Source organism: Anolis sagrei, chromosome 6 (assembly GCF_037176765.1).
Source record: "Anolis sagrei isolate rAnoSag1 chromosome 6, rAnoSag1.mat, whole genome shotgun sequence".
Classification (NCBI taxonomy): domain Eukaryota; kingdom Metazoa; phylum Chordata; class Lepidosauria; order Squamata; family Dactyloidae; genus Anolis; species Anolis sagrei.
In genome coordinates, this window is record NC_090026.1 from 129,825,529 (window position 1) to 129,851,396 (window position 25,868).

General features: G+C 45.0%; 1 protein-coding gene across 1 annotated transcript in view; it reads left to right on the forward strand.

The window, feature by feature from the left end:
* The window catches only part of NBEAL2 (neurobeachin like 2), a 248,250-nt gene that overhangs the window by 91,281 nt on the left and 131,101 nt on the right, over nt 1–25,868 (forward strand). Inside the window, exons 2-3 of the mRNA XM_060782698.2 lie at nt 17,796–17,884; nt 23,837–24,001. Of these exons, the coding sequence (XP_060638681.2) occupies nt 17,796–17,884; nt 23,837–24,001 (254 nt within the window). The remainder of the gene's footprint in view (nt 1–17,795; nt 17,885–23,836; nt 24,002–25,868) is intronic.

Below are 25,868 nucleotides of genomic sequence, written 5' to 3' on the forward strand. Positions count from 1 at the left end.
TGGGACATGTGCTGGACAGCGCAATGTGGATTATGTCCATTTGGTGCCAAACTACAAATCCCAGTGTTCCATCAGAGGGGTCCAAGGGAGCCAGAGGGTAATCGGATTGCTTTAATAGCACCCATACATGTTGGCACTTTCACTTTACTTCGTTTTCCGAGGAGGATTGTCTTCCAATATTCCAAGATCAGTGTACGAGTGAGTACGTATGTGGCTGTGGAGCCCTATTCTTGCTCTGCATCTTCTTCCGCAGTGGGGCATTGGTTTCCAGGTGGAAGGCGGTCTCGGTCGGGGTTGGCTTGACGCACCTTCCTCTTGGCACGCTTCTCCCTTTCATCCTCCATCCGTTCCTCTTCAAATTCTGCAGCACTGCTGGTCACAGCTGACCTCCAGCTGGAGTTCTCAAGGGCCAGGGCTTCCCAGTTCTCAGTGTCTATGCCAGAGTTTTTAAGGTTGGCTTTGAGTCCATCTTTCAATCTCTTTTCCTGTCCTCCAACATTCCGTTTTCCGTTCTTGAGTTCGGAGTAGAGCAACTGCTTTGGGAGACGGTGGTCGGGCATCCGGACAATGTGGCCGGTCCAGCGGAGTTGGTGGCGGAGGACCATCGCTTCAATGCTGGTGGTCTTTGCTTCTTCCAGCACGCTGACGTTTGTCCACCTGTCTTCCCAAGAGATATGCAGGATTTTCTGGAGGCAGCGCTGATGGAATCGTTCCAGGAATTGCATGTAGCATCTGTAGACAGTCCACGTCTCACAGGCATATAGTAGCGTTGGGAGGACAATAGCTCTATAAACAACACCTTGGTATCCCTACGGATGTCCCAGTCTTCAAACACTCTCTGCTTCATTCAGAAAAATGCTGCGCTCGCAGAGCTCAGGCGGTGTTGTATTTCGGTGTCGATGTTGACTTTTGTGGAGAGGTGGCTGCCAAGGGAGCGGAAATGGTCGATATTTTCTACACCATTAAGCTGTATCACTGGCATTGGAGAGGGGTTGGCTGGTGTCTGCTGGAAGAGGACTTTGGTTTTCTCGATGTTCAATGACAGGCCGAGCTTCTCGTATGCTTCTGCAAAGGTGTTTAGAGTGGCTTGTCGATCTTCTTCTGAATGCGCACAGATGACGTTGTCATCAGCATACTAGAGTTCTATAACACTAATAGTTCCCATTCTGACAAATCATGGGCAAGCACAGACTTTAGCAGCATGTAAACTGGAGCCAACTAAGGGCAAGATGGATGGATGGCATCCTTGAAGTGACTGGATTGACCTTGAAGGAGCTGGAGGTGGTGAAGGCCGACAGGGAGCTCTGGCAAGGGCTGGTCCATGAGGTCACGAAGAGTCGGAAACGACTGAACGAATGAACAACAACAAAGTAGAGAATGAATGCAGTTTGGCACCACTTTAACTGCCATGGCTCAAGGCTGAAGAATCCTAGGATTTGTAGTTTGGGGAGACTCCAGCACTTTTTGGGAAGAGAAAGCTACAGACTGTGCAAAACTACAACTCTCAGGATTCCACAGCATTGAGTCATGGCAGCTAAAGTTGTGTCTAACTGCATTGATTCTCCAGTGTAGATGCACCCAAAGTCTATATTTGCCCGCTAAGCTGGATTTGGGGTTGATTTACACCACATTGGAGCAGTTGCTGCCAACATATAGACCTATTTTGGACTTTGCAGGTGTGTTCGCGTGGTGTAGTGAAAGCAGTTTGATGCCACTTTCACTACCTTGGCTCCCTCTGATGGAACACTGGGATTTGTAGTTCGGTACGGTCCACAGCATTCCCACCACTGTCTTGTACTATCGTGTTTGCGCTGTCTGAGAGTGCATCTAGGTTTGATGTGCTTGAGCACCACTTTGAAATCACCAGGGCACAATGCTGTGGAATTCTAAGTGGTGTAGTTTGTCAGAGAAAGTTAAAGGCCTTATAAAACTAAAACTCCCAGGACTCCATAGCATTGAGCTGTAGCAGCTAAATTGGAGCCAAACTGCATTCATTCCACAGTGTAGATACCTCCCAAAGACACTAAGGCAGGGTTTCTCAACCTGGGGGTCGTCAGAGGGGTCTCCAAAGACCATCAGAAAACACAGTATTTTCTGTTGGTCATGGTGGTTCTGTGTGATAAGTCTGGCCCAATTCTATCATTGGTGGGGTTCAGGGTGCTCTTTGATTGTAGATGAACTATAAATCCCAGAAACTACAACTCCCAAATATCAAGGTTTAATTTTCCCTAAACTCAACCAGTGTTCATATTTGGGCATATTGAGTATTGGTGCCAAGTTTGGTCCAGACCCCTCATTGTTTGAATCCACAGTTCTCTCTGGATGTTGGTGAACTACATCTCCCAAACTCAAGCTGAGTGCCCACCAAGCTCTTCCAGTATTTTCTTTTGGTCGTAGGAGTTCTGTGTACCAAGTTTGGTTCAATTCTATCATTGGTGGAGTTCAGAATGCTCTTTGATTGTAGGTGTACTATAAATCCCAGAAACTACAACTTCCAAATGGCAAGGTCTATTTTCCCCAAATTCCACCAGTGTTCACATATGGGCATATTGAGTCTGTGTGCCAGGTTAGGTCCAGATCCATCATTGTTTGAGTCCACAGTGCTCTCTGGATGTAGGTGAACTACAACTCCCAAACTCAAGGTCAATGCCCACCAAGCTCTTCCAGTATTTTCTTTTGGTCGTAGGAGTTCTGTGTACCAAGTTTGGTTCAATTCTATCATTGGTGGAGTTCAGAATGCTCTTTGATTGTAGGTGTACTATAAATCCCAGCAACTACAACTCTCAAGTGTCAAGGTCTATTTTCCCCAGATTCCACCAGTGTTCACATTCGGGCATTTTGTGAATTACTGCCAAGTTTGGTCCAGACCCATCATTGTTTGAATCCACAGTGCTCTCTGGATGTAAATGAACTACAACTCCCAAACTCAAGGCCAATGCCCACCAAGCTCTTCCAGTATTTTCTTTTGGTCGTAGGAGTTCTGTGTGCCAAGTTAGGTTCTATTCCATCTTTGGTGGAGTTCAGAATGCTCTTTGATTGTAGGTGTACTATAAATCCCAGAAACTACAACTTCCAAATGGCAAGGTCTATTTTCCCCAAATTCCACCAGTGTTCACATATGGGCATATTGAGTCTGTGTGCCAGGTTAGGTCCAGATCCATCATTGTTTGAGTCCACAGTGCTCTTTGATTGTAGGTGAGCTATAAATCCCAGCAACTACAACTCCCAAATGACAAAATCAACCCCACCAGTATTCCAATTTGGGCGTATCGGGTCTTTGTGCCAAATCTGGTCCTGTGAATGAAAATACATCCTGCATATCAGATATTTACATTATGATTCATAACAATAGCAAAGTGAGAGTTATGAAAACAATGTATAAGTATTGTCGAAGGCTTTCATGGCCAGAATCACTGGGTTGTTTTAGGTTTTTTCAGGCTATATGGCCATGGTCTAGAGGCATTTTCTCCTGATGTTTTGCCTGCATCTATGGCAAGCATCCTCAGAGGTAGTGAGGTCTGTTGGAAACTAGGAAAATGGGTTTACATATCTGTGGAATAATGACAAGGGTGGGACAAAGGACTCTTGTCTGCTGGAGCTAGGTGCGAATGTTTCATCTGACCACCTTGATTAGCATTTGAGTGCCTGGCAGTGTCTGGGGCAATCTTTTGTTGAGAGGTGGTTAGGTGTCCCAGATTGTTTTGCTGTGGTAATTTTAGGGTTTTTCAATACTGGTAGCCAGATTTTGTTCATTTTCATGGTTTCCTCCTTCCTGTCGAAATTGTCCACATGCTTGTGGATTTCAGTGGCTTCTCTGTGTAGTCTGACATGGTGGTTGTTAGCATGATCCGGCATTTCTGTGTTCTCAAATAATTTCTGTGTTCTCGTAATCACCTCTCAACAAAAGATTGCCCCGGGCACTGCCAGGTGAAACGTCAGGAGAGAATGCCTCTAGAACATGGCCATATAGCCCGAAAAAACCTACAACAACCCAACAATGTTATGTTTGAGGGTCACCACAACATAAGGAACCATTGCACTAAGGGAATTTCTATAGGGAGTTCCCAGCCAATCACCAGCCTGAGCAATGCATAATTGAGCCAATCAAGGCCTGAGAAGTCTCTAAATCAGGATTTCTGGAAAGGTTGCACCCTCGCTTTGCTTGAGCAGCAAGGTTTCGACCTTAAGGTGAGGATTTAGTGCTGAACGCATTCAACCGAGGCAAACTGGGCTTGCTGGTTTCACTGGCTGTCTTTCTGAAGTGTAAGCAAAACATGTTCAAAGCCGGGATTCGGTGGCAAAGTGTTTTCAAAGCGAAAGCTGTGAATGGATGCAGTTTGACACCACTTTGAACTCAATGCTGTGGAATCAATGGAGCTGTAGTTTTCCAAGGTCTTTAAGCTGGGGTCTCCCCAAACTATAACTCTCCATTGGGATCGGGAAGGTATAGTGGTGCCAAACATATCTTTCAAAAGGATGCTGCATTTTTTCAAGGAGAGCGTGCAAACGTTTAGGCTTGGTTTCCTAATCTGGTGTCAGAAAGAGGAATAGGGAAAAATACAGGACTTTTGGAGCCCCTCCTCGAAAACCACAGACCAGGAAACAAAGCAGGAGACTTTCCCACATTGCAGGGTGGTTGCAAATCCCCAAAGTGTATATTAACAGGCCTGGACCAACTTGGGCCCTCCGGGTGTTTTGGAATCCAACTCCCACAATTCCTAACAGCCAGTAGGCTGTTAGGAATTGTGGGAGTTGGAGTCCAAAACACCCGGAGGGCCCAAGTTGGTCCAGGCCTGTTTATATATATTTGGATGCATCGACACTGTGGAATATATGCTATCTTCTTCTTGCAAAACCTGAATTCGTTGAGAGTGATTCCGAAAGCAGGAAGTTGTTCAGTGTGTCCCGGACTCATAGGCGGAAGTGGCGAGGCGCATGTTTGGGGCCAAAACAATCCTCAGCCTTTCAGATCCGGATTCGGCGCATCAGGCCACTTTCTCTTCTTGTTCCACTTGTGTGAACATTGCCGTTGCTTATTAATGCCGCTCGCTGTGTTCGATTTGTGATGTGGTTGAGATTAGCTTCGTCTTCGCCTGTGGTGCATCTACACTGTGGAGTTAATGCAGATTAACATCTCATGGGTGGAAGTGTCAGGGTGCACCTTTGGGGCCAAAACAATCCTCAGCCTTTCAGATCCTGATTCAGCACTTCTCTTCTTGTTCCACTTGTGTGAACGTCGCCGTTGCTTATTAATGCCGCTCGCTCTGTTCAATTTGTGATGTGGTTGAGATTAGCTTCGTCTTCGCCTGCGGTGCATCTACACTGTGGAGTTAATGCAGTTTAACATCTCATAGGTGGAAGTGTCAAGGCACACCTTTGGGGCCAAAACAATCCTCATCCTTTCACATCCTGATTCAGCACATCAGGCCACTTTCTCTTCTTGTTCCAGTTGCGTGAACATCACCGTTGCTTATTAATGCCGCTCACTGTATTCAATTTGTGATGTGGTTGCGATTAGTTTCGTCTTCCCCTTTGGTGCATCTACACTGTGGAGTTAATGCAGTTTAGCATCTCATAGGTGAAAGTGTCAAGGCACACCTTTGGGGCCAAAACAATCCTCAGCCTTTCAGATCCTGATTCGGTGCATCAGGCCACTTTCTCTTCTTGTTCCAGTTGCATGAACATCGCCGTTGCTTATTAATGCCGCTCGCTCTGTTCGATTTGTGATGTGGTTGAGATTAGCTTCGTCTTCCCCTCAGTGCATCTACACTGTGGAGTTAATGCAGTTTAACATCTTAGAGGTGCATCTTAGGGTGCATCTTTGGGGCCAAAACGATCCTCAGCCTTTCAGATCCTGATTCGGCGCATCAGGCCACTTTCTCTTCTTGTTCCAGTTGCGTGAACATCACCGTTGCTTATTAATGCCGCTCGCTCTGTTCGATTTGCAATGTGGTTGAGATTATCTTCATCTTCCCCTTTGGTGCATCTATACTGAGGAGTTAATGTAGTTTAGCATCTCGTAGATGGAAGTGTCAAGGTGCACGTATGGGGCCAAAACAATCCTCAGCCTTTCAGATCCTAATTCTATGCATCAGACCACTTTCTCTTCTTATTGCATGAACATTGCCGTTGCTTATTCATGCCGCTCGCTCTGTTCGATTTGCGATGTGGTTGAGGTTAGCTTCATCTTCCCCTTCGGTGCATCTACATTGAGGAGTTAATGCAGTTTAGCATCTCATAGGTAGAAGTGTCAAGGCGCACCTTTGGGGCCAAAACAATCCTCAGCCTTTCAGATCCTGATTCGGTGCATCAGGCCACTTTCTCTTCTTGTTCCAGTTGTGTGAACATCGCCGTTGCTTATTTGATTTGTGATGTGGTTGAGATTAGCTCCGTCTTCCCCTTCGGTGGATCTACACTGTGGAGTTAAAGCAGTTTAACATCTTATAGGTGGAAGTGTCAAGGCGCAGCTTTGGGGCCAAAACAATCCTCCTGATTCGGCGCATCAGGCCACTTTCTCTTCTTCTTCCAGTTGCGTGAACATCACCGTTGCTTATTAATGCCGCTCACTGTGTTCAATTTGTGATGTGGTTGAGATTAGCTTCGTCTTCCCCTTTGGTGAATCTACACTGTGGAGTTAATGCAGTTTAACACCTCATTAGCCACCTTGGCTTAATGTTATGGGATGCTGGGAGTTGTTGTTTTGCCAGATCTTTCGTCTTCTCTGACCAAGAGTGCTGAGTGTTTGCGCTCTCTCCATACACTCTCCTTAATATTGTGTATTTATATATTTTTATAAATAAGAAGCAGTATGTTTTGATCATACACTCCATACACTTTCCTTAATATTGTGTATTGTGTGTGTAGTAATGTAATTGTATTGCAATGCTTTTAATGTTAGCTGCTTTGAGTCACCTTACGAAAAGAAAAAGCGAGATATAAGTAAACATAACAACAACAACAACAACAACAACAACAACACTCCCATGAGTCCATAGCCTTGAGCCATTGCAGGTCAAGCGGGATCAAACTGCACCATAAGGAAACAGTGGTGTTTTCCAGTATCGTTTACTATTTATTTGTTTGTTTACTGTACTTATATCTCGCCCTTCTCACCCCCAAAGAGGGATTCAGGGCAGCTTACAAACTATGGCAATAATTCAATGCCAGCTTCAGACAATAACATAAAAGTAAAACAGAAAAACTGTAAAAACATATACATATCAATTTGCTTTATTTATTTATCGTACCAAAAGCGAACCCAAGGGTACAGTTGTGATGTACTTTAAAAACACAAAGATTTAAAAACTTGGCATTATACTAGATTTCCTTCTACCAGTTGCTGGCTGCTTAGAGTGCCTCTGGTGTGGCTTACTTACTTACTTAGGTGATCCTTTGTTGGACGAATAAGATGGTCTTCCATGATGGGTTTCCTTGTGGATTTGTAGGTGGCCGTGGAGCCCTATTCTTGACCTGCATCTTCTCCCACAGTGAAGGCATTGGTTTCCAGGTGGAAGGCGGTCCTGGTCGGGGTTGGCTTGACGTGCCTTCCTCTTGGCACGTTTCTCTCTTTGACCCTCCACTCGTGCCTCCTCGAATTCCGCAGCACTGCTGGTCACAGCTGACCTCCAGCTGGAGCGCTCAAGGGCCAGGGCTTCCCGGTTCTCAGTGTCTATGCCAGAGTTTTTCAGGTTGGCTTTGAGCCCATCTTTCAATCTCTTTTCCTGTCCACCAACGTTCCGTTTTCCGTTCTTAAGTTCAGAGTAGAGCAACTGCTTTGGGAGATGGTGGTCAGGCATCCGGACAACGTGGCCGGCCCAGCCACATTGATGGTAGAGGACCATCGCTTCAATGCGTGTGGTCTTTGCTTCTTCCAGCACACTGACGTTTGTCCGCTTGTCTTCCCAAGAGATTTGCAGGATTTTCCGGAGGCAGCACTGATGGGATCGTTCCAGGAGTTGCATGTGACGTCTTTGGACAGTCCACGTTTCGCAGGCATATAGCAGGGTTGGGAGGACTATAGCTTTATAGACAAGCACCTTGGTATCCCTACGGATGTCCCGGTCCTCAAACACTCTCTGCTTCATTCAGAAAAATGCTGCACTCGCAGAGCTCAGGCAGTGTTGTATTTTGGTGTCAATGTTGACTTTGGGGAGGGATTGCCTGGTGACTGCTGGAAGAGCACTTTGGTTTTCTCGATGTTCAGTGACAGGCCAAGCTTCTTGCATGCTTCTGTGAAGGTGTTTGAGTGGCTTGTAGATCTTCTTCTGAATTTGCACAGACGACATTGTCATCAGCATACTGGAGTTCTATAACAGATGTTGTTGTAACCTTGGTTTTGGGTTTCAGTCTGCTGAGGTTAAATAGCTTGCCATCTGTCTGATAGATGACTTCCAATCCTAGTCTCCAGGGAAGCAGAAAACAAGCTTGCTCCCTCCTCCCTGTGGCTTCCTCTCACATATTTATACATGGCTATAGTGTCTCCTCTCAGCCTTCTCTTCTTCAGGCTAAGCATGCCCATCTCCTTCAGCCGCTCCTCATAGGGCTTGTTCTCCAGACCCTTGATCATTTGAGTCGCCCTCCTCTGGACACATTCCAGCTTGTTAATATCTCTCTTCAATTGTGTTGCCCAGAATTGGACACAATATTCCAGGTGTGGTCTAACCAAAGCGGAATAGAGCATGGGGAGCATTACTTCCCAACATCTAGACACTAGGCTCCTATTGATGCAGGCCAAAATCCCATTGGCTTTTTTTGCCGCCACATCACATTGTTGGCTCATGCTTAACTTGTTGTCCACGAGGACTCCAAGATCTTTTTCACACGTCCTGCTCTCGAGCCAGGCCTCGTCCTCCATTCTGTATCTTTGCATTTCGTTTTTCCTGCCAAAGTGGAGTATCTTGCATTTGTCCCTGTTGAACTTCATTTTGTTAGTTTTGGCCAATCATCTCTCTAATCGGTCAAGATCGTTTTGAATCCTGCTCCTGTCCTCTACAGTATTGGCTCTCCCTCCCAATTTGGTGTCATCTGCAAACTTGATGATCATGCCTTCTAGCCCTTCATCTAAGTCAGTGGTTCTCAACCTTCCGAATGCCGTGACCCCTTAATACAGGTCCTCATGTTGTGTTGACCCCCAACCATAACGTTATTTTCGTTGCTACTTCATAACGGTAGTTTTGCTACAGTTATGGATCGTAATGTAAATATCTGATATGCAGGATGTATATTCAGTCACTGGATCAAATTTGGCACAAATACCCAATAGACCCAAATTTGAATACTGGTAGGGTTGGGGGTGATTGATTTTGTCATTTGGTAATGCGGGAGTTGCTGGGATTTATAGTTCACCTAAAATCTCAGAGCCTTCTGAACTCCACCAGTGATGGAATTGAATCAAACTTGGCACACAGAATTCCCATGACCAAGAGAAAACACTGGGAAGGTCTGGTGGACAATGACCTTGAGTTTTTGAAGTTGTAGTTCACCTACATCCAGAGAACACTGTGGACCCAAGCAATGATGGATCTGGATCAATCTTGGCACAAATACTCAATATGCCCAAATGTGAACACTGCTAAAGTTTGGAGAAAATAGACCTTGCCATTTGGGAGTTGTAATTGTTGGGATTTATAGTTCACCCACAATGAAATAGTATTCTGAACCACACCAAGGATAGAATTGGACCAAACTTTCCACACAGAACCCCCATGACCAACAGAAAATACTATGTTTTCTGATGGTCTTTGGCGACCCCTCTGGCACCCCCTCGCGACCCCCCCCCCAGGGGTCCTGACCCCCAGGTTGAGAAACACTGATCTAAGTCATTAATAAAGATGTTGAACAGGACCGGCCCAGGACGGAACCCTGCGGATGGCACTCCACTCATCACTTCTTTCGTCAAAGTTAAAATGGCAGTTAACATTGATTTCATTGTCATTTTTATTTAAAGTATTATTTCTTTTTTTGTGTGCTTGTATTATTATTATTATCAGTGTTCGTATTCTGCTTTCCTTTCTCAGCGAGTGTCGGTGCAAACGTGATGCAGCATCTTCTGTAATGCAATAATATAAATGTCAAAAGACGCCTTTTACAGTCTGCATTGTGTGCCGTTGTTTGTATATATAAGTGACTAAGTATATATGTATATATGGCTTCCTTGGATTGCAAAGAAAAGGCAAGATGCAACCTGGCCGGCCCCTCCTTTTGCAGCGTCCTCCCTTGTTCAACCCGAATTGCCCAATTGATTGTGCTGGAAGGGAACTGCGGGGTTGCAAAACTCCCGGGGAGGATGTACACATCTGCATTTGCATTGCCTGCAAGCCAGCCTCCATACTCCTTTCCTTGCGTTTGTTTTAGTTTAATTAAATAATAATAATTAACAGTATATAGTCGGCCCTCATAGAATAAAGGAACTGGAAGAGACCCCCAAAGGCCATCTAGTCCAACTCCTTTCTGCCATAAAGGAAGACACCATAAAAGCCCTCCCGACAGATGGCCAACCAGCCTCTGCTTACAAACTTCCAGAGAAGGAGACTCCCTCAGAATCCTTCAAGTGGATTGGGAACCCCAAAGGTCATTGAGTCCAACTCCCTTCTTCCAGATAGGGAGACACCATCCAAGCCCTCCCGACAGATGGCCATCAAGCCTCTGCTGGAAAACCCTCCAGAGAAGGAGATTCCATCACATTCCAAGGCAGCACCATATTCTACCGTAATATTTATCATTTTCAATAAGCAGCAGTATTTTATTGCTCTGTGATGGATAATGGGATTTGAGCATCCACAGATTTGGAAGCCACGATACCAAACCTCATCATTTACCACAAAACCATGTACATGGGTTCAGAATGCTCTTTGATTGTAGGTGAACTATAAATCCCAGCAACTACAACTCCCAAATGTCAAGGTCCGTTTTCCCCAAACGACAACACTGTTCACATTTGGGCATGTTGAATATCCATGCCAAGTTTGGTCCAGATTTTTCATTGTTTGAGTCCACAGTTCTCTCTGGATGTGGGTGAACTACAACTCCCTAACTCAAGGTCATAGAATCATAAAATCAAAGAGTTGGAAGAGACCTCATGGGCCATCCAGTCCAACCCTATTCTGCCAAGAAGCAGGAATATTGCATTCAAATCACCCCTGACAGATGGCCATCCAGCCTCTGTTTAAAAGCTTCCAAAGAAGGAGCCTCCACCACACTCCGGGGCAGAGAGTTCCACTGCTGAACGGCTCTCACAGTCAGGAAGTTCTTCCTCATGTTCAGATGGAATCTCCTCTCTTGTAGTTTGAGGTCAATGTCCACCAAACCCTTCTAGTGTTTTCTGTTGGTCATGGGAGTCATGTATGCCACTTTTGGTTCAATTCCATCATTGGTGGGGTTCAGCATTCTCTTTGATTGTAGGTGAACTATAACTCCCAGCAACTACAACTCCCAAATGTCAAGGTTATTTTCTCCAAACTCCACCAGTGTTCACTTTTGGGCATATTGAGTATTCATGTAGAGTTTGGTCCAGATCCATAATTGTTTGAGTCCTCAGTGATCTCTGGATGTAGATGAACTACAACTCCCAAACTCAATGCCAGTGCCCACCAAACTCTTGTAGTGTTTTCTGTTGATCATGGGAGTTCTGTGTGCCAAGTTTGGTTCAATTCCATTGTTGGTGGGATTCAGAATGCTCTTTGATTGTAGGTGAACTATAACTCCCAGGAACTACAACTCCCAAATGACAAAATCATTTTTTTTTAGTGAAGGACATACATTGGACTGTTAAGTGTCTTGTGTCCAAATTTGGTGTCAATTCCCCCAGTGGTTTTTGAGTTCTGATGGTATCACAAATGAACATTACATTTTTATTTATATAGTTAGGTGATATATATGGGATTGGAGCATCCACAGATTTGGAAGCCCTGGTACCAAACCCATAGCCTTCTCCGGGCGCGTCTACACTGTAGAATGAATGCAGTTCAACACTACTTTCATTCCCATGCCTCAGTGCTCTGGGGTCATGCCAATTGTAGTTTTCCAAGGCCCATAGCTTTCTATGAGTGCATGAATGTGGTATGATGACACTTTAATGTCTGTGGCTCAGTGCGGTAGAATCCTGATCCGGATGCATTTACGAGGCTGGACGGACACGTCTTCAGGTTCTTTGTTTATGAAACGACTTTGAATTGACTTTCCCAAAATTTAGAAACGGGGGCCCGTTTTGCATCAGAGGCAAGCGTCTCGCCTCTGAAACGGTGAAGGCGCTTGCGGTGGACGCCTTGCAGCAGAGGAAAGGAAGTGCCTTTTCGGTTATAGTGACTTGGCATTTCCTGCACCGAGATGCGCAGAGAAAGCCTCGCTTTTCCGAAAGTCGGAACAGTTCAGAGCGCTTTCTCTTGCGAGGATTCCTGCGTCCCATCGTCCCCAGCCTCGGACCCATTGCCTGAATGGATGAGCTGCAGGTGGATGATGGAGCGCTCGGTTAGTCCTCCGATATGGCGCACCTTTCCCGGACAGGTAACCCTTGGCAATGCGAACTTTTTTTTGCAAAACGTTGGTTCTTGTTTTGTTTTGCTTTTGCAAAACATTAGCAGTGATGCTTCGAGGCAAGTATGCAAAGAACTACACATCCCAGGACTGCTAAAACCTCGCAGAGGAGACGTTCGTCTCCTCTGCGAGGTTTTAGCAGTCCTGGGATGTGTAGTTCTTTGCCTACTTGCCTCGAAGCATCACTGCAAGACGGAAGCATCGAAACGCACAACGGAAATCAGCTTTTCTCTCCCTTGGGTCTCTTTAATGAAAGTTTGGCTTGCATTTCTCCGTCAGTATGCCGTCTGGGTGCAAGGCTAGCGGTCCGTCTACATTGCAGAATTGATGTGCTCTGACGCCACTACAAGGCCTCAATCCTATGGGCGCCTGGGAGTTGTCGTTTTGCAAGTTCTTGAGTCTTGCCTCGCCAAACTACAACTCCAATCATCACATAGCATTAAGACATGGCAGTTTGTGATGAGAAAACTGCATTGTGGAAGCCTGGGAGTTGTAGTTTTGCAAGGTCTTGAGTCTTGCCTCGCCAAACTACAACTCCAATCATCTCATAGCATTAAGACATGGCAGTTTGTGATGAGAAAACTGCATTGGGGAAGCCTGGGAGTTGTAGTTTTGCAAGGTCTTTAGTCTTGCCTTGCCCTCATCTCATAGCATTAAGATGTAGTAGTTTGTGATGGGAAAACTGCATTGTGGAAGCCTGGGCCTCTTTCCTTGCCAAGCTACAACTCCTATCATCTCATAGCATATAAACGCGGCAGTTTGTGATGAGAAAACTGCATTGTGGAAGCCTGGGAGATGTAGTTTTGCAAGGTCTTATTCTTGCCTCGCCATCATCTCATAGCATTAAGATGTGGCAGTTTGTGACGGGAAAACTGCATTGTGGAAGCCTGGAAGTTGTAGTTTTGCAAGGTCTTATCTCTTTCCTTGTCGATCTACAACTCCTATAATCTCATAGCATTAAAACATGGCAGTTTGTGATGAGAAAACTGCATTGTGGAAGCCTGGGAGATGTAGTTTTGCAAGGTCTTGAGTCTTGCCTCGCCAAGCTACAACTCCTATCTTCTCATATGTTAAAACGCGACAGTTTGTGATGAGAATACTGCATTGTGGAAGCATGGGAGTTGTAGTTTTGCAAGGTCTTTAGTCTTGCCTCACCATCATCTTATTCTATTAAGACGTGGCAGTTTGTGATGGGAAAACGGCATTGTGGAAGCCTGGGAGATGTAGTTTTGCAAAGTCTTTAGTCTTGCCTCGCTATCATCTCGTAGCATTAAGACGTGGCAGTTTGTGATGGGAAAACTGCATTGCGGAAGCCTGGGAGTTGTAGTTTTGCAAGGTCTTATTCTTGCCTCGCCATCATCTCGTAACATTAAGACATGGCAGTTTGTGATGAGGAAACTGCATTGTGGAAGTCTGGGAGTGGTAGTTTTGCAAGGTCTTTAGTCTTGCCTCGCCATCGTCTTATAGTATTAAGACGTGGCAGTTTGTGATGGAAAAACTGCATTGTGGAAGCGTGGGAGTTGTAGTTTTACAAGGTCTTTAGTCTTGCCCTTGGTTTTGGAGTTGTAGTTCACCTACATGCAGAGATCTCTGTGGACTCAAACAATGATGGATCTGTACCAAACTCTACATGAAGACTCAATATGCCCAAATGTGAACACTGGCGGAGTTTGGGGGAAAATAGAATCTTGACATTTGGGAGTTGTAGTTGCTGGGATTTGTAGTTCACCTACAATCACAAAGCATTCTGAACCCCAAAAATGATGGAATTGAACCACACTTGGCACACAGTTCTCCCATGACCAACAGAAGATACTAGAAGGGTTTGGTGGGCAGTGTCCTTTGGTTTTGGAGTTGTAGTTCACCCACATTCAGAGATCACTGTGGACTCAAAGAACGATGGATCTGGACCAAACTCTACATGAAGACTCAATATGCCCAAATGTGAACACTGGCGGAGTTTGGTGGAAAATAGAATCTTGACATTTGGGAGTTGTAGTTGCTGGGATTTGTAGTTCATCTACAATCACAAAGCATTCTGAACCCCAAAAATGATGGAATTGAACCAAACTTGGCACACAGTTCTCCCATGACCAACAGAAAATACTGGAAGGGTTTGGTGGGCAGTGTCCTTTGGTTTTGGAGTTGTAGTTCACCCACATCCAGAGATCACTGTGGACTCAAACAATGATGGATCTGGACCAAACTCTGCATGAAGACTCGATATGCCCAGATGTGAACACTGGCAGAGTTTGGGGGAAACAGAATCTTGACATTTGGGAGTTGTAGTTGCTGTGATTTATAGTTCACCTACAATCAAAGAGCATTCTGAACCCCACCAACGTTAGAATTGGGCCAAAACTCCCATGTGGGCCACAGCAACACGTGGCAGGGGATGGCTAGTTGCATATAAGACTCTGCATTGACCATATAATTTAATTTTTCGAATTGCATTATATGGCAACGCAGATTTTTTGCATTTTGGAGTATTTCAGATTTGCAATGTTTTGCACGTGATTTGGACTAAGGGAGACTCGGTGGTACTTCCTTTTGTATGTGTAAGAGTTGAGTTATTTTTCCTTGCCTGTCTTTTGTGAGATAATATGAGAAATACAGTATATATGTTTGACCTTTGCTGCAGAAACCCCCTTTCTTTGCCATCGCAAATGCTTCCTAGGGAAATGGCTTTTGAGATTCACCTCTCCATATTGGAAGCCTGCTGTGTTGACGTCCAATTTACTCTCAATCAAAGCACAGTTCAGGCTGGATCCTCGTTTCTCATTGCAAAATAAATATTCCCCCGGAGAGAAGACAATCATTGGCGCCATGGCCTTAACCTATATAGTTCCAACCTTGAAATGTCTTTATTGTATTTTGGAAAAAGCAGATATTTTTTGGTAATGGAGCGTTGCCTCTTCCCAAATCCAATTGCTGGTGTTTATTTGCTATTTCCGTCGTTATGTGGACTCATACCATGCATTATAGACCATTTAATGCAGTTTCAAGCTGTGCTGTATGGCAGCATAGAATTATCTAAACACATGAAAAGGGTGTTGTGTCTAACTTTAGGGCAGTGTTTCTTAACTTGGGGGTCAGGTCCCCTTTGGGGTCGCGAGGGGGTGTCAGAGGGGTCGCCAAAGACCATCAGAAAACACAGCATTTTCTATTGGTCATGGGGGTTCTGTGTGGGAAGTTCAGCCCAATTCTATCATTGGTGAGGTCCAGAATTCTCATTGATTGTAGGTGAACTATAAATCCCAGCAACTACAGCTCCCAAGTGTCAAGGTCTATTATCCCCAAACTCCACTAGTGTTCCCATTTGGGCATACTGAGTATTTGTGCCAAGTTTAGTCCAGATACATCATTGTTTGAGTCCACAGTACTCTCTGAATGTAGGTGAACTCCAACTCCCAAACTCAAGGTCAATGCCCACCAAACCCTTCCAGTGTTTTCTGTTGGTCATGGGGGTTCTGTGTGGGAAGTTTGGCATAATTCTCTCATTGGTGAGGTCCAGAATGCTCTTTGATTGTAGGTGAACTATAAATCCCAGCAACTACAACTCCCAAGTGTCAAGGTCTATTATCCCCAAACTCCACCAGTGTTCACATTTGGGCATATTGAGTATTCGTGACAAGTTAGGTCCAGATCCATCATTGTTTGAGTCCACAGTGCTCTCTGGATGTAGGTGGACTACAACTCCAAAACTCAAGGTTAATGCCCACCAAACCTTTCCAGTGTTTTCTGTTGGTCATGGTGGTTCTGTGTGGGAAGTTTGGCCCAATTCTATTATTAGTGGGGTTCAGAATGCTCTTTGATTGTAGGTGAACTATAAATCCCAGCAACTCCAACTCCCAAGTGTCATGGTCTATTATCCGCAAACTCCACTAGTGTTCACATTTGGGCATATTGAGTATTTGTGCCAAGTTTGGTCCAGATCCATCATTGTTTGAGTCCAGTGCTCTCTGGATGTAGGTGAATTCCAACTCCCAAACTCAAAGTCAATACCTGCCAAACTCTTCCAGTAAGATAAGTCTTACTTAGGCCATATTTGTCCCAAGTATGATGGCCTTCCATGTGAGGTGTCTTGGCAGTGGGTCCATTGGGGCTGTGGAGCCCTATTCTTGACCCGCATGTTCTTCCACAGTGAGGGCATTGGTTTCCAGGTGGAAGGCGGTCCCAGTTAGGGTTGGCTTGATGCGTCGTCTTCTTGGCACGTTTCGCCCTCGCCCACTATTTATGCCTCTTCAAATTCCACAGCACTGCTGGTCACAGCTGACCTCCAGCCAGAGTGCTCAACGGCCAGGGTCCAGATAACGTGGCCGATCCAGCAGAGTTGATGGCGGAGGACCATCGCTTCAGTGCTGGTGGTCTTTGCTTCTTCCAGCACGCTGACGTTTGTCCGCTTGTCTTCCCAAGAGATTTGCAGGATTTTCCGGAGGCAGCGCTGATGAAATCGTTCCAGGAGTTGCATGTGACATCTGTAGACAGTCCACATTTCATAGGCATATAGCAGGATTGGGAGGACAATAGCTTCATAAACAAACACCTTGGTCTCCCTACGGATGTCCCAGGTCTCAAACACTCCCTCCTTCATTCAGAAAAATGCTGCACTCGCAGAGGTCAGGCAGTGTTGTATTTTGGCGTCGATGTTGACTTTTGTGGACAGGTGGCTGCCAAGCTGGTGAAAATGGTCACCAGCTTGGCAGCCACCCCTCCACAAAAGTCAACATTGACACCGAAACACAACACTGCCTGAGCTCTGCGAGCACAGCATTTTTCTGAATAAATGAAAACACACTATTAATCTGTATTTCTGGCATTGGAGAGGGATTGGCTGGTGCCTTTTGCTGGAAGAGCACTTTGGTGTTCTCGATGTTCAATAAGAGGCCGAGCTTCTCGTATGCTTCTGCAAAGAGTGGCTTGTAGGTCATCTTCTAAATGTGCACAGGCTACATTATCATCAGCATATTGGAGTTCTATAACGGATGTTGTGACCTTGGTTTTGGCTTTCAGTCTGCTGAGGTTAAATAGCTTGCCATCAGTCCAATAGATGATTTCCACTCCAGTGGGAAGCTTCCCATCAACAACATGAAGTATCATAGTGACGAAGATGGGAAAGAAGAGAAGTCTAGAGAGCTTATAAAACTACAGATCTCGGGGTTACATAGCAGTGAGCCACTGGAGTTAAAGTGGGGTCAAACTGCATTCATTCTGCAGTGTAAATGCAATGTTTTCTGATCTCTGCTTTCTCTGCTCTTTTCCAGAAAGACTTGGCAAAACTGCAGCAATGGCTGGAAGCGTTCGTTGCAAATTTTGAGAAGATCATTGCGGTGCATTCGCTGGAACCAAGAAGGTAAATGTTTATCCCATTGGAGACATGGACGCTTGGGGAACGGCAGTTACTGTTTCCAGAAACCATAGCATGAAATACCTATGGCATGAATGGGAACGGTCTGAATTCTGTACCTTTTGCAGGATAGCATAAAAAACCAAATTGTAGTTGCAAAGGAGACACAAATAGGAGGGATGGCTAATAAATTCCCCCAGAATTCAGATTCAAAATAGCCTTAACTTCTTTGAAAACTGATTGGTCAAAACTAACAAAATAAACGTCAACAAATGAAGTTCAATAGCTGCTTTGAGTCTTGTTGTGGAGAGAAAAAGCAGGGTATAAATAAACATAATAACAAACACAATAATAAATGTTGTTGTTGTTGTTGTTATTATTAACACAATTCAGGGACGGCTTGTATATGTTGCACTCCAGGACAGGAATAACCCACTAACTTTAAAACACTACACGTTGAGTAGGAAAAACAATCCTTTTATTGAAGATAAGTAAAAAGCAGCAAAGTAAAAAAGCACTGTAAAGGAATAGGTAAACCCAATTAGGTAAGAAGATAAGCAGGAACAAATTAGTCCAAGGTAGAGTTCAGCAAAGTCCATAAAAACAAAGTCCACACATCTCTGATACAGTCCAGAAAATCAGGAATACATTGATCCAAGGCTTGGGTAAACAATCATGAAATCCAGGAATCAAAACCATTGAACAAGAAGTGTCTTAGCATGAATCTTCAAAGCAAGGCTTCCATGAAACAAGGACGAGAATTTAGCAGGATTCTGAACACTTACTTTTCTTACTTAGGCGATCCCTCGCTTTCCGAGGATGATTGTCTTCCAATATTCTTGTGGGTCCGTATGTGGCTGTGGAGCCCTATTCTTGCTCTGCATCTGCTTCCGCAGTGAGGGCATTGGTTTCCAGGTGGAAGGCGGTCTCGGCCGGGGTTGGCTTGACGCGCCTTCCTCTTGGCACGCTTCTCTTTTTCACCCTCCACTCGTGCCTCCTCAAATTCTGCAGCACTGCTGGTCACAGCTGACCTCCAGCTGGAGCACTCAAGGGCCAGAGCTTCCCAGTTCTCACTGTCTATGCCAGAGTTTTTAAGGTTGGCTTTGAGCCCATCTTTAAATCTCTTTTCCTGTCCTCCAACATTCCGTTTTCCGTTCTTGAGTTCGGAGTAGAGCAGCTGCTTTGGGAGACGGTGGTCGGGCATCCGGACAATGTGGCCGGTCCAGCGGAGTTGGTGGCGGAGGACCATCGCTTCAATGCTGGTGGTCTTTGCTTCTTCCAGCACACTGACGTTTGTCCGCTTGTCTTCCCAAGAGATTTGCAGGATTTTCCGGAGGCAGCGCTGATGGAAACGTTCCAGGAGTTGCATGTGACGTCTGTAGACAGTCCACGTCTCACAGGCATAGAGCAGGTTGGGAGGACAATAGCTTTATAAACAAGCACCTTGGTATCCCTACGGATGTCCCGGTCCTCAAACACTCTCTGCTTCATTCGGAAAAATGCTGCGCTTGCAGAGCTCAGGCGGTGTTGTATTTCGGCTTGCCAATGCTTCATCTGACTACATATCCTAAACTTGGGACTTTTATCCCCTCGTTAGCGAGGTCACTAGCGTTCAGAAATTGGTTTCTCTTTATCGTTTTCTGTCGGAGCCTGGCAGAGTGCCGAAGCCATTGCTCGGCTCTCCTGTTTTGATTGATCTCTTCCCGTCTATCTCTTTGCTTGTTATCTACTTGCTCATTAATTTCTGCAGGTGCGGTGCTTGCTATCTTGCTGTTCTCTCTCGTGGGAACCCTCTGGTAACAATTCAGAAAGCACACTGTATATGATAACTTGGGAACCTGCAGGTCTGTGGGGATCGCATGATGCGCACCCTTTCAGCCCAGCAAGCTTGGCAAGGCACCAACAAAGTTCCGCTTTCCAAAACGGCTTGCCCTTTGTCTCCCACCTTTGGCTTCTTTTTCCCTTTCCCTGCTTCGCTTTTGGATGCTCTCTTTGCCTGCGGTCGGGGAGGATCTGTGTCATTTCCACACTGCGCTCGCCGCCTTGCCAAACAGGAACCCCTGGTGCAATAACGGCCCAGGAAGAGCCTTCTGGGGTGCCGTTCTTTTTCTCTTTCCCCATCTCTAAGGATTTCTCTGGGCAAGTGTCACATTGAGTCAAAGAGTTGGAAGAGACTCCCAAAGGCCATCCAGTCCAACCCTTTTCTGAAAGACACCAACAAAGCCCTCCCGGCAGATGGCCCTCCAGCCTGTGCTTAAAAGCTCCCAAAGAAAAAGCTTCCACTGCATTTTGTGATCTGTATCCAAACGGACGGCCATTTTGGGCTTTGGGTTCAACAAATGCAACTTTTTCCTTGTCTGAGAGTTGTATGGGAGTTGTAGTCTAACCCAGGTATAGGCAAACCCATGCCTGAGAGCCGGATGCAGCTACTTGGACTCTTTTCTCAGGCCCTCCCGTCTCTCACCATCCTATCCTTCCTTCCTACTCTCTTTCCTTCTTCCTTCCCTCCCTCTTTCTCTTATCTTTCAACCCTTTCGCCCTTCCTTCCTTTTCTCTTTCCTTCCTCCTTTCCTTCCTTCCACCCTTTCATTCTTCCCTCCTTCCCTTTTGTCTTTCCTTCTTTCTGTCTTTCCTCCCTCTCTCCATTTCTCCTTCCTTCCTTCCTTCCTTCCTTCCTTCCTTCCTTCCAACTTTCCTTTATCCTCCCCTTACTTCCTTTCATCCTTCCTTCTCTTGTTCCTTTCTCCTTCCTTCCACCCTTTCATCCTTCCCTCCCTCCCTTTTGTCTTTCCTTCCTTCTGTCTTTCCTCCCTCTCTCCATCTTTCTCCTTCCTTCCTTCCTTCCGTCCTTCCTTCCTTCCTTCTAATTTTCCTTCTAATTATCCTTCCCTTCCCTTCCCATCCTTCCTTCTCTTGTTCCTTCCTCCTTCCTTCCTTCCTTCCTTCCTTCCCTCCCTCCCTCCCTCCCTCCCTCCTTTCTTTCCTTCCTTCCTTCCTTCCTTCCTTCCTTCCTTCCTTCCTTCCTTCCTTCTAACTTTCCTTTATCCTTCCCTTCCTTCCTTTTCATCCTTCCTCTCTTGTTCCTCCCTCCTTCCCTCCCTCCCTCCCTCCCTCCCTCCCTCCCTTCTAACTTTCCTTTATCCTTCCCTCCCTTATTTTCATCCTTCCGTCTAACTTTCCTTTATCCTTCCTTCCTTTCATTCCTTCTTTTGTTCCTTCCTCCTTCCCTTCCTTCCTTCCTTTCTTCCTTCTAACTTTTCTTTATCCTTCCCTTCCTTCCTTTCATCCTTCCTTCTCTTGTTCCTCCCTCCCTCCCTTCTTTCCTTTCTTCCATCCTTCCCTCCCTCCCTCCCTTTTTGTTTTTCTTTCCTTCCCTCTTTCCTCCCTCCTTCCCTCTCTCCCTCTTTCTCCTTCCATCCTTCCCATTTCTCCCTTTCACCCTTATTTATTTATTTTGTTTACTGTATTTGTATACTGCCCTTCTCAGCCTATCGGCGACTCAAGGCGGTTTACAACAAATCAGTACACATAATATCAAAATACAAATTAAAACAATATTTAACCACAACAGAACACTAAAACCAACATCATTAGCGTCTCCTTGTTAAAACATTGTCCAATTCCATCGTCTGGTCATTCCGTTCCCTATATCAGTCACTCAACATTTGTAAACGCTTGTTCAAACAGCCACGTCGTAACTTTCCTCCGAAACGTTAAAAAGGAGGAAACCCATCTGATATCCTTAGGGAGGGCGTTCCATAGCTGAGGGGCCACCACTGAGAAGGCCCTGTCTCTTGTCCCCGCCAGATGTACTTGTGACCAAGGCAGGATCGAGAGCAGGGCCTCCCCAGATGATATTAAAGTTCTCAATGGTTCGTAAGGGGAGATATGTTCAGACAGGTAAATTGGGCCAGAACCGTTTAGGGCAGTGTTTCTCAACCTGGGGGTCGGGACCCCTGGGGGGGTCGCGATGAGGTGTTGGAGGGGTCGCCAAAGACCATCAGGATACACAGTATTTTCTGCTGGTCATGGGAGTTTTGTGTGGGAAGTCTGGCCCAATTCTATTGTTGGTGTGGTTCAGAATGCTCTCTGATTGTAGGTGAACTATAAATCCCAGCAATTACAACTTCCAAATGTCAAGGTGTATTTTCCCCAAACTCCCAACAGTGTTCACATTTGGGCATATTGAGTATTCGTGCCAAGTTTAGTCCAGATCTATCATTGTTTGAGTCCACAGTGCTTCCTGGAGATAGGTGAACTACAACTCCCAAACTCAAGGCCAATGCTCACTTAACCCTTTCATTATTTTTTGCTGGTTATGGGCGTTCTGTGTGCCAAGTTTGGGTCAATTCCATCTCTAGTGGAGTTCAGAATGTTCTTTGATCATAGGTGAACTATAAATCCCAGCAACTACAAATCCCAAGGTCCAGAGAATGAAAATACATCCTGCCTATCAGATATTTACATGATGATTCATAACAGTAAGAAAACTCTAGTTATGAAGTAGCAACAAAAATAATTTTAGGGTTGGGGGTCATCACAACATGAGGAACTATATAAAGGGGTTGCGGCGTTAGGAAGGCTGAGAACCACTGGTTTAGGGCTTTATAGGCTAAGGCCAGCACTTTGAATTGTCCCTGGTAGCGGACTGGCAACCAGTGGAGTTGGCGCAGCAGAGGAGTTGTATGCTCCCTGAGCGCTGCTCTTGTTAGCAATCTCACTGCCGTCTGTTGGACCATTTGAAGCTTCCGGACAGTCTTCAAAGGCAGCCCCATGTAGAGTGTGTTGCAGTAGTCTATATCCTTCTTTTCTTCCCTCTTTCCTCCCTCGCTGTTTTTTGAAAATATTAATATTAAATATTTACTAAAAATGCTAAATGTTTACATCCAGGGAGGCCAGAGACCCCTGCCTCCCTGGCCTGCTGCTGCTGTTGCAATCCAGAGCAGGAAACGAGGCCCTAAGATAACTATCCACCACACTTGACTGTGAAAAACAATCCTTTTTATTGAAGAAAAATGGTTACAAAATAAAGGAAAAATGCAAGTCAAAAGCCACAACAAAATCAGCAAACATGAATTTCCATGAACAAGATCAAAACCCAAAGCCACACTGTAAAATACTGGAACCTGTTAGCAATCCACTAACCGTACTTGATGTCCTAGAAATCTTTCAAGACGATGGCCAGGGAATCTGGGAGAACTGCCAAGGTCTTCATCAATCTAAAACGATGCCTGAACTGAGAAAGTCAGCCTGGCGGAAGGCACTTACAGCCGAGGAATTGGTTTCGTGAAACGCCTCCCTGCTTTGAAGCCGTTGTTTGTATTTCTTTTAATCTGGAAGACCTTCGTAAGCTGAGTGATTGACTCCTGTCTTGTCAGATCTGGCCCCTTCTATTCTCATTAAGGTTCCCAGGTGCAGAAGGGAGTGAAAGGTCATGGCTTCCCTCTGAAACATTCTCATGAACACTGGTAATTTCATTTTCCAAATCTACAGAAGTTTCTTCCTCACTGATTTCAGGAGCATTGACATTAAGAAGTACATTTTCATTAGCATCAGTAAATATACTTTCATTAGCATCAGGAGGAACAAACAGAGAATCAGGTTCAAGTTCAAACTCAGGCTGAACCCCAACAGTTGCCTGCGTGGCTCCGGAGGTTCTGCGGAGGCCAGGGAGGCAGGCAGGCGCCCTTGGCATGGGCCGGGAGACAGGTAAGGAAGCACGGGTAAGAAAAAATATATCAAATATATAAAATAATGTATAAATATTAAAATTAACATGGCGTCTCTACTTCGCGGAGTTTCACTTATCGTGGGTGGTCCTGGAATGGAACCCCCGCGATAAGTGAGGGAACACTGTACTTTTTTGGTTTCATGGTTTTGAAAACGGAGGTGCGCATGAGACTTGGTGACCCATGAGACCGGAGCCAGTTCATGTGTGTTGTGTGTGTTTTTCCCCAGGCCGGAGGAGTCGGTCTCAGAGATCCCCCTGCTTCCCCGTGACGTCCTGCAGGTGCTGACCCAACAGCTGGCGCACTGCGTCTCCCAGGTCTCCCGCCAAGAAGTGGCCGAAGCTGGCCTCCACCAGGCCCTCTTGCTGGTCAAGTTCTTCATCATCATTTGCAGGTACTGCCTCCCTTCTATGGCCGTTCTGGCCCTTTGAGTTTGACCGCAGAGAAACTCCAACCTTTGGGTCCCAAACTGTGCTAGTTTTCGGATCCTGCAAGACTCTTTGTTGGTACCAAAAAAATGAGACTTTTGCAATGGATGCTTAGTTTTGAAATATATTTAAATATTTATTATATTGCATGACACAAAGAGTTCAATTGGTATCAAAAAAAGTGGGATTTTTTTTGCAAGAAATGCTAATAATAAAATTATATATTTAAATATTTGCATGACACGAAGAGTTAATTTGCTTTTATTTACATACCCATATTTTGTTTTCAGTTTGTATTATGTCATACTAGCTTGGGGACCCGACGCTGCCCAGGTTATTAGAGAAAGTGGGTAATGGCGGTTCTGTATGCCAAGTTTGGTCTTTATTGGTCATTTGATGACGGTCGCAGGATGTACTTTTATTATATACAATGATTTGTCGTTAGCTGCTTTGAGTCCCTATATCGGGAGAATGGTGGCATGGAAATAAAGCAAATAGATTATTATTATCATTATTATTATTATTATTACTACTAATAATTTTAACCTCAGTACTATTACTTACCTTTTTCGTTTATTCTTCTTATTATTTACTTTTTTATTTTTCATATCATTATTCTTCTTCACTGTATTATAAATGTATTCACTATTATTATCAATTCATATTATTGTCGAAGGCTTTCAGGGCCAGAATCACTGGGTTTCTATGAGTTTTTCAGGCTGTCTGGCCATATTCCAGAAGCATTCTCTCCTGACATTTCGCCCACATCTATGGCAGGCATTCTCAGAGGTTGTGAGTTCTGTTGGAAACTAGAAAAATTGGGTTTATATATCTGGAATGATATTCACAGTGGGAGAAAGAACTCTTGTCTGTGGGTTGCTGTGAGTTTTTCAGGCTGTCTGGCCATGCTCCAGAAGCATTATCTCCTGACATTCTGCCCACATCTATGGCAGGTTGTGAGTTCTGTTGGAAACTAGAAAAATGGGTTTATATATCTGTGGAATGATATCCAGAGTGAGAGAAAGAACTCTTGTCTGTTGGAGCTAGGTGTGAATGTTTCAATTGGCCACTTTGATTAGCATTTGATGGCCTGACAGTTTTTAAGTGTGGCTTGTTACTGCCTGGGAAATTCCTTTGTTGAGAGGTGATTAGGTGTGATTATTTCTTGTCTGGCGTTCCCCTGTGTTTGAGATTTGTTTTTTATTTACTGTGTCCAGGGTGAAAGAACTCTTGTCTGTTTGAGGCAAGTGTGAATATTGCAATTGGATACCTTGATTAGCATTGAATGGCCTTGCAGCTTCAAAGCATGGCTGCTTCCTGCCTGGGGAAATCCTTTGTTGAGAGGTTTGAGGCAAGTGTGAATATTGCAGTTGGATACCTTGATTAGCATTGAATGGCCTTGCAGCTTCAAAGCATGGCTGCATGGCGCAATCCTTTGTTGAGAGGTATTAGTTGGCCTTGATTGTTTCCTGTCTGGAATTTCACTGTTTTTTTTTTTAAGTGCTGCTCTTTATTTACCGTCCTGATTCTAGAACTTTTTGAACACCCCACGCCAAGGCAGGAAGCAGCCAGGCTTTGAAGCTGCAAGGCCATTAAATGCTAATCAAGGTGGCCAATTGTAGACAAGAGGGTTTTTTCCCACCCTGGACATCATTCCACAGATGTGGATGCATATATATTTCCGCAATGTGGATGCATCTGGTATAATTCTGCAGTGTGGATGCAATTGTGGTGTAATTCTGCAATGTGGATGCAAGATAGGTGTGGATTTTTGTAATGCACCATCTTGCAACTCTAGGTTATTTTGCATTTTGGTGGCTTATTGTCTTTGCA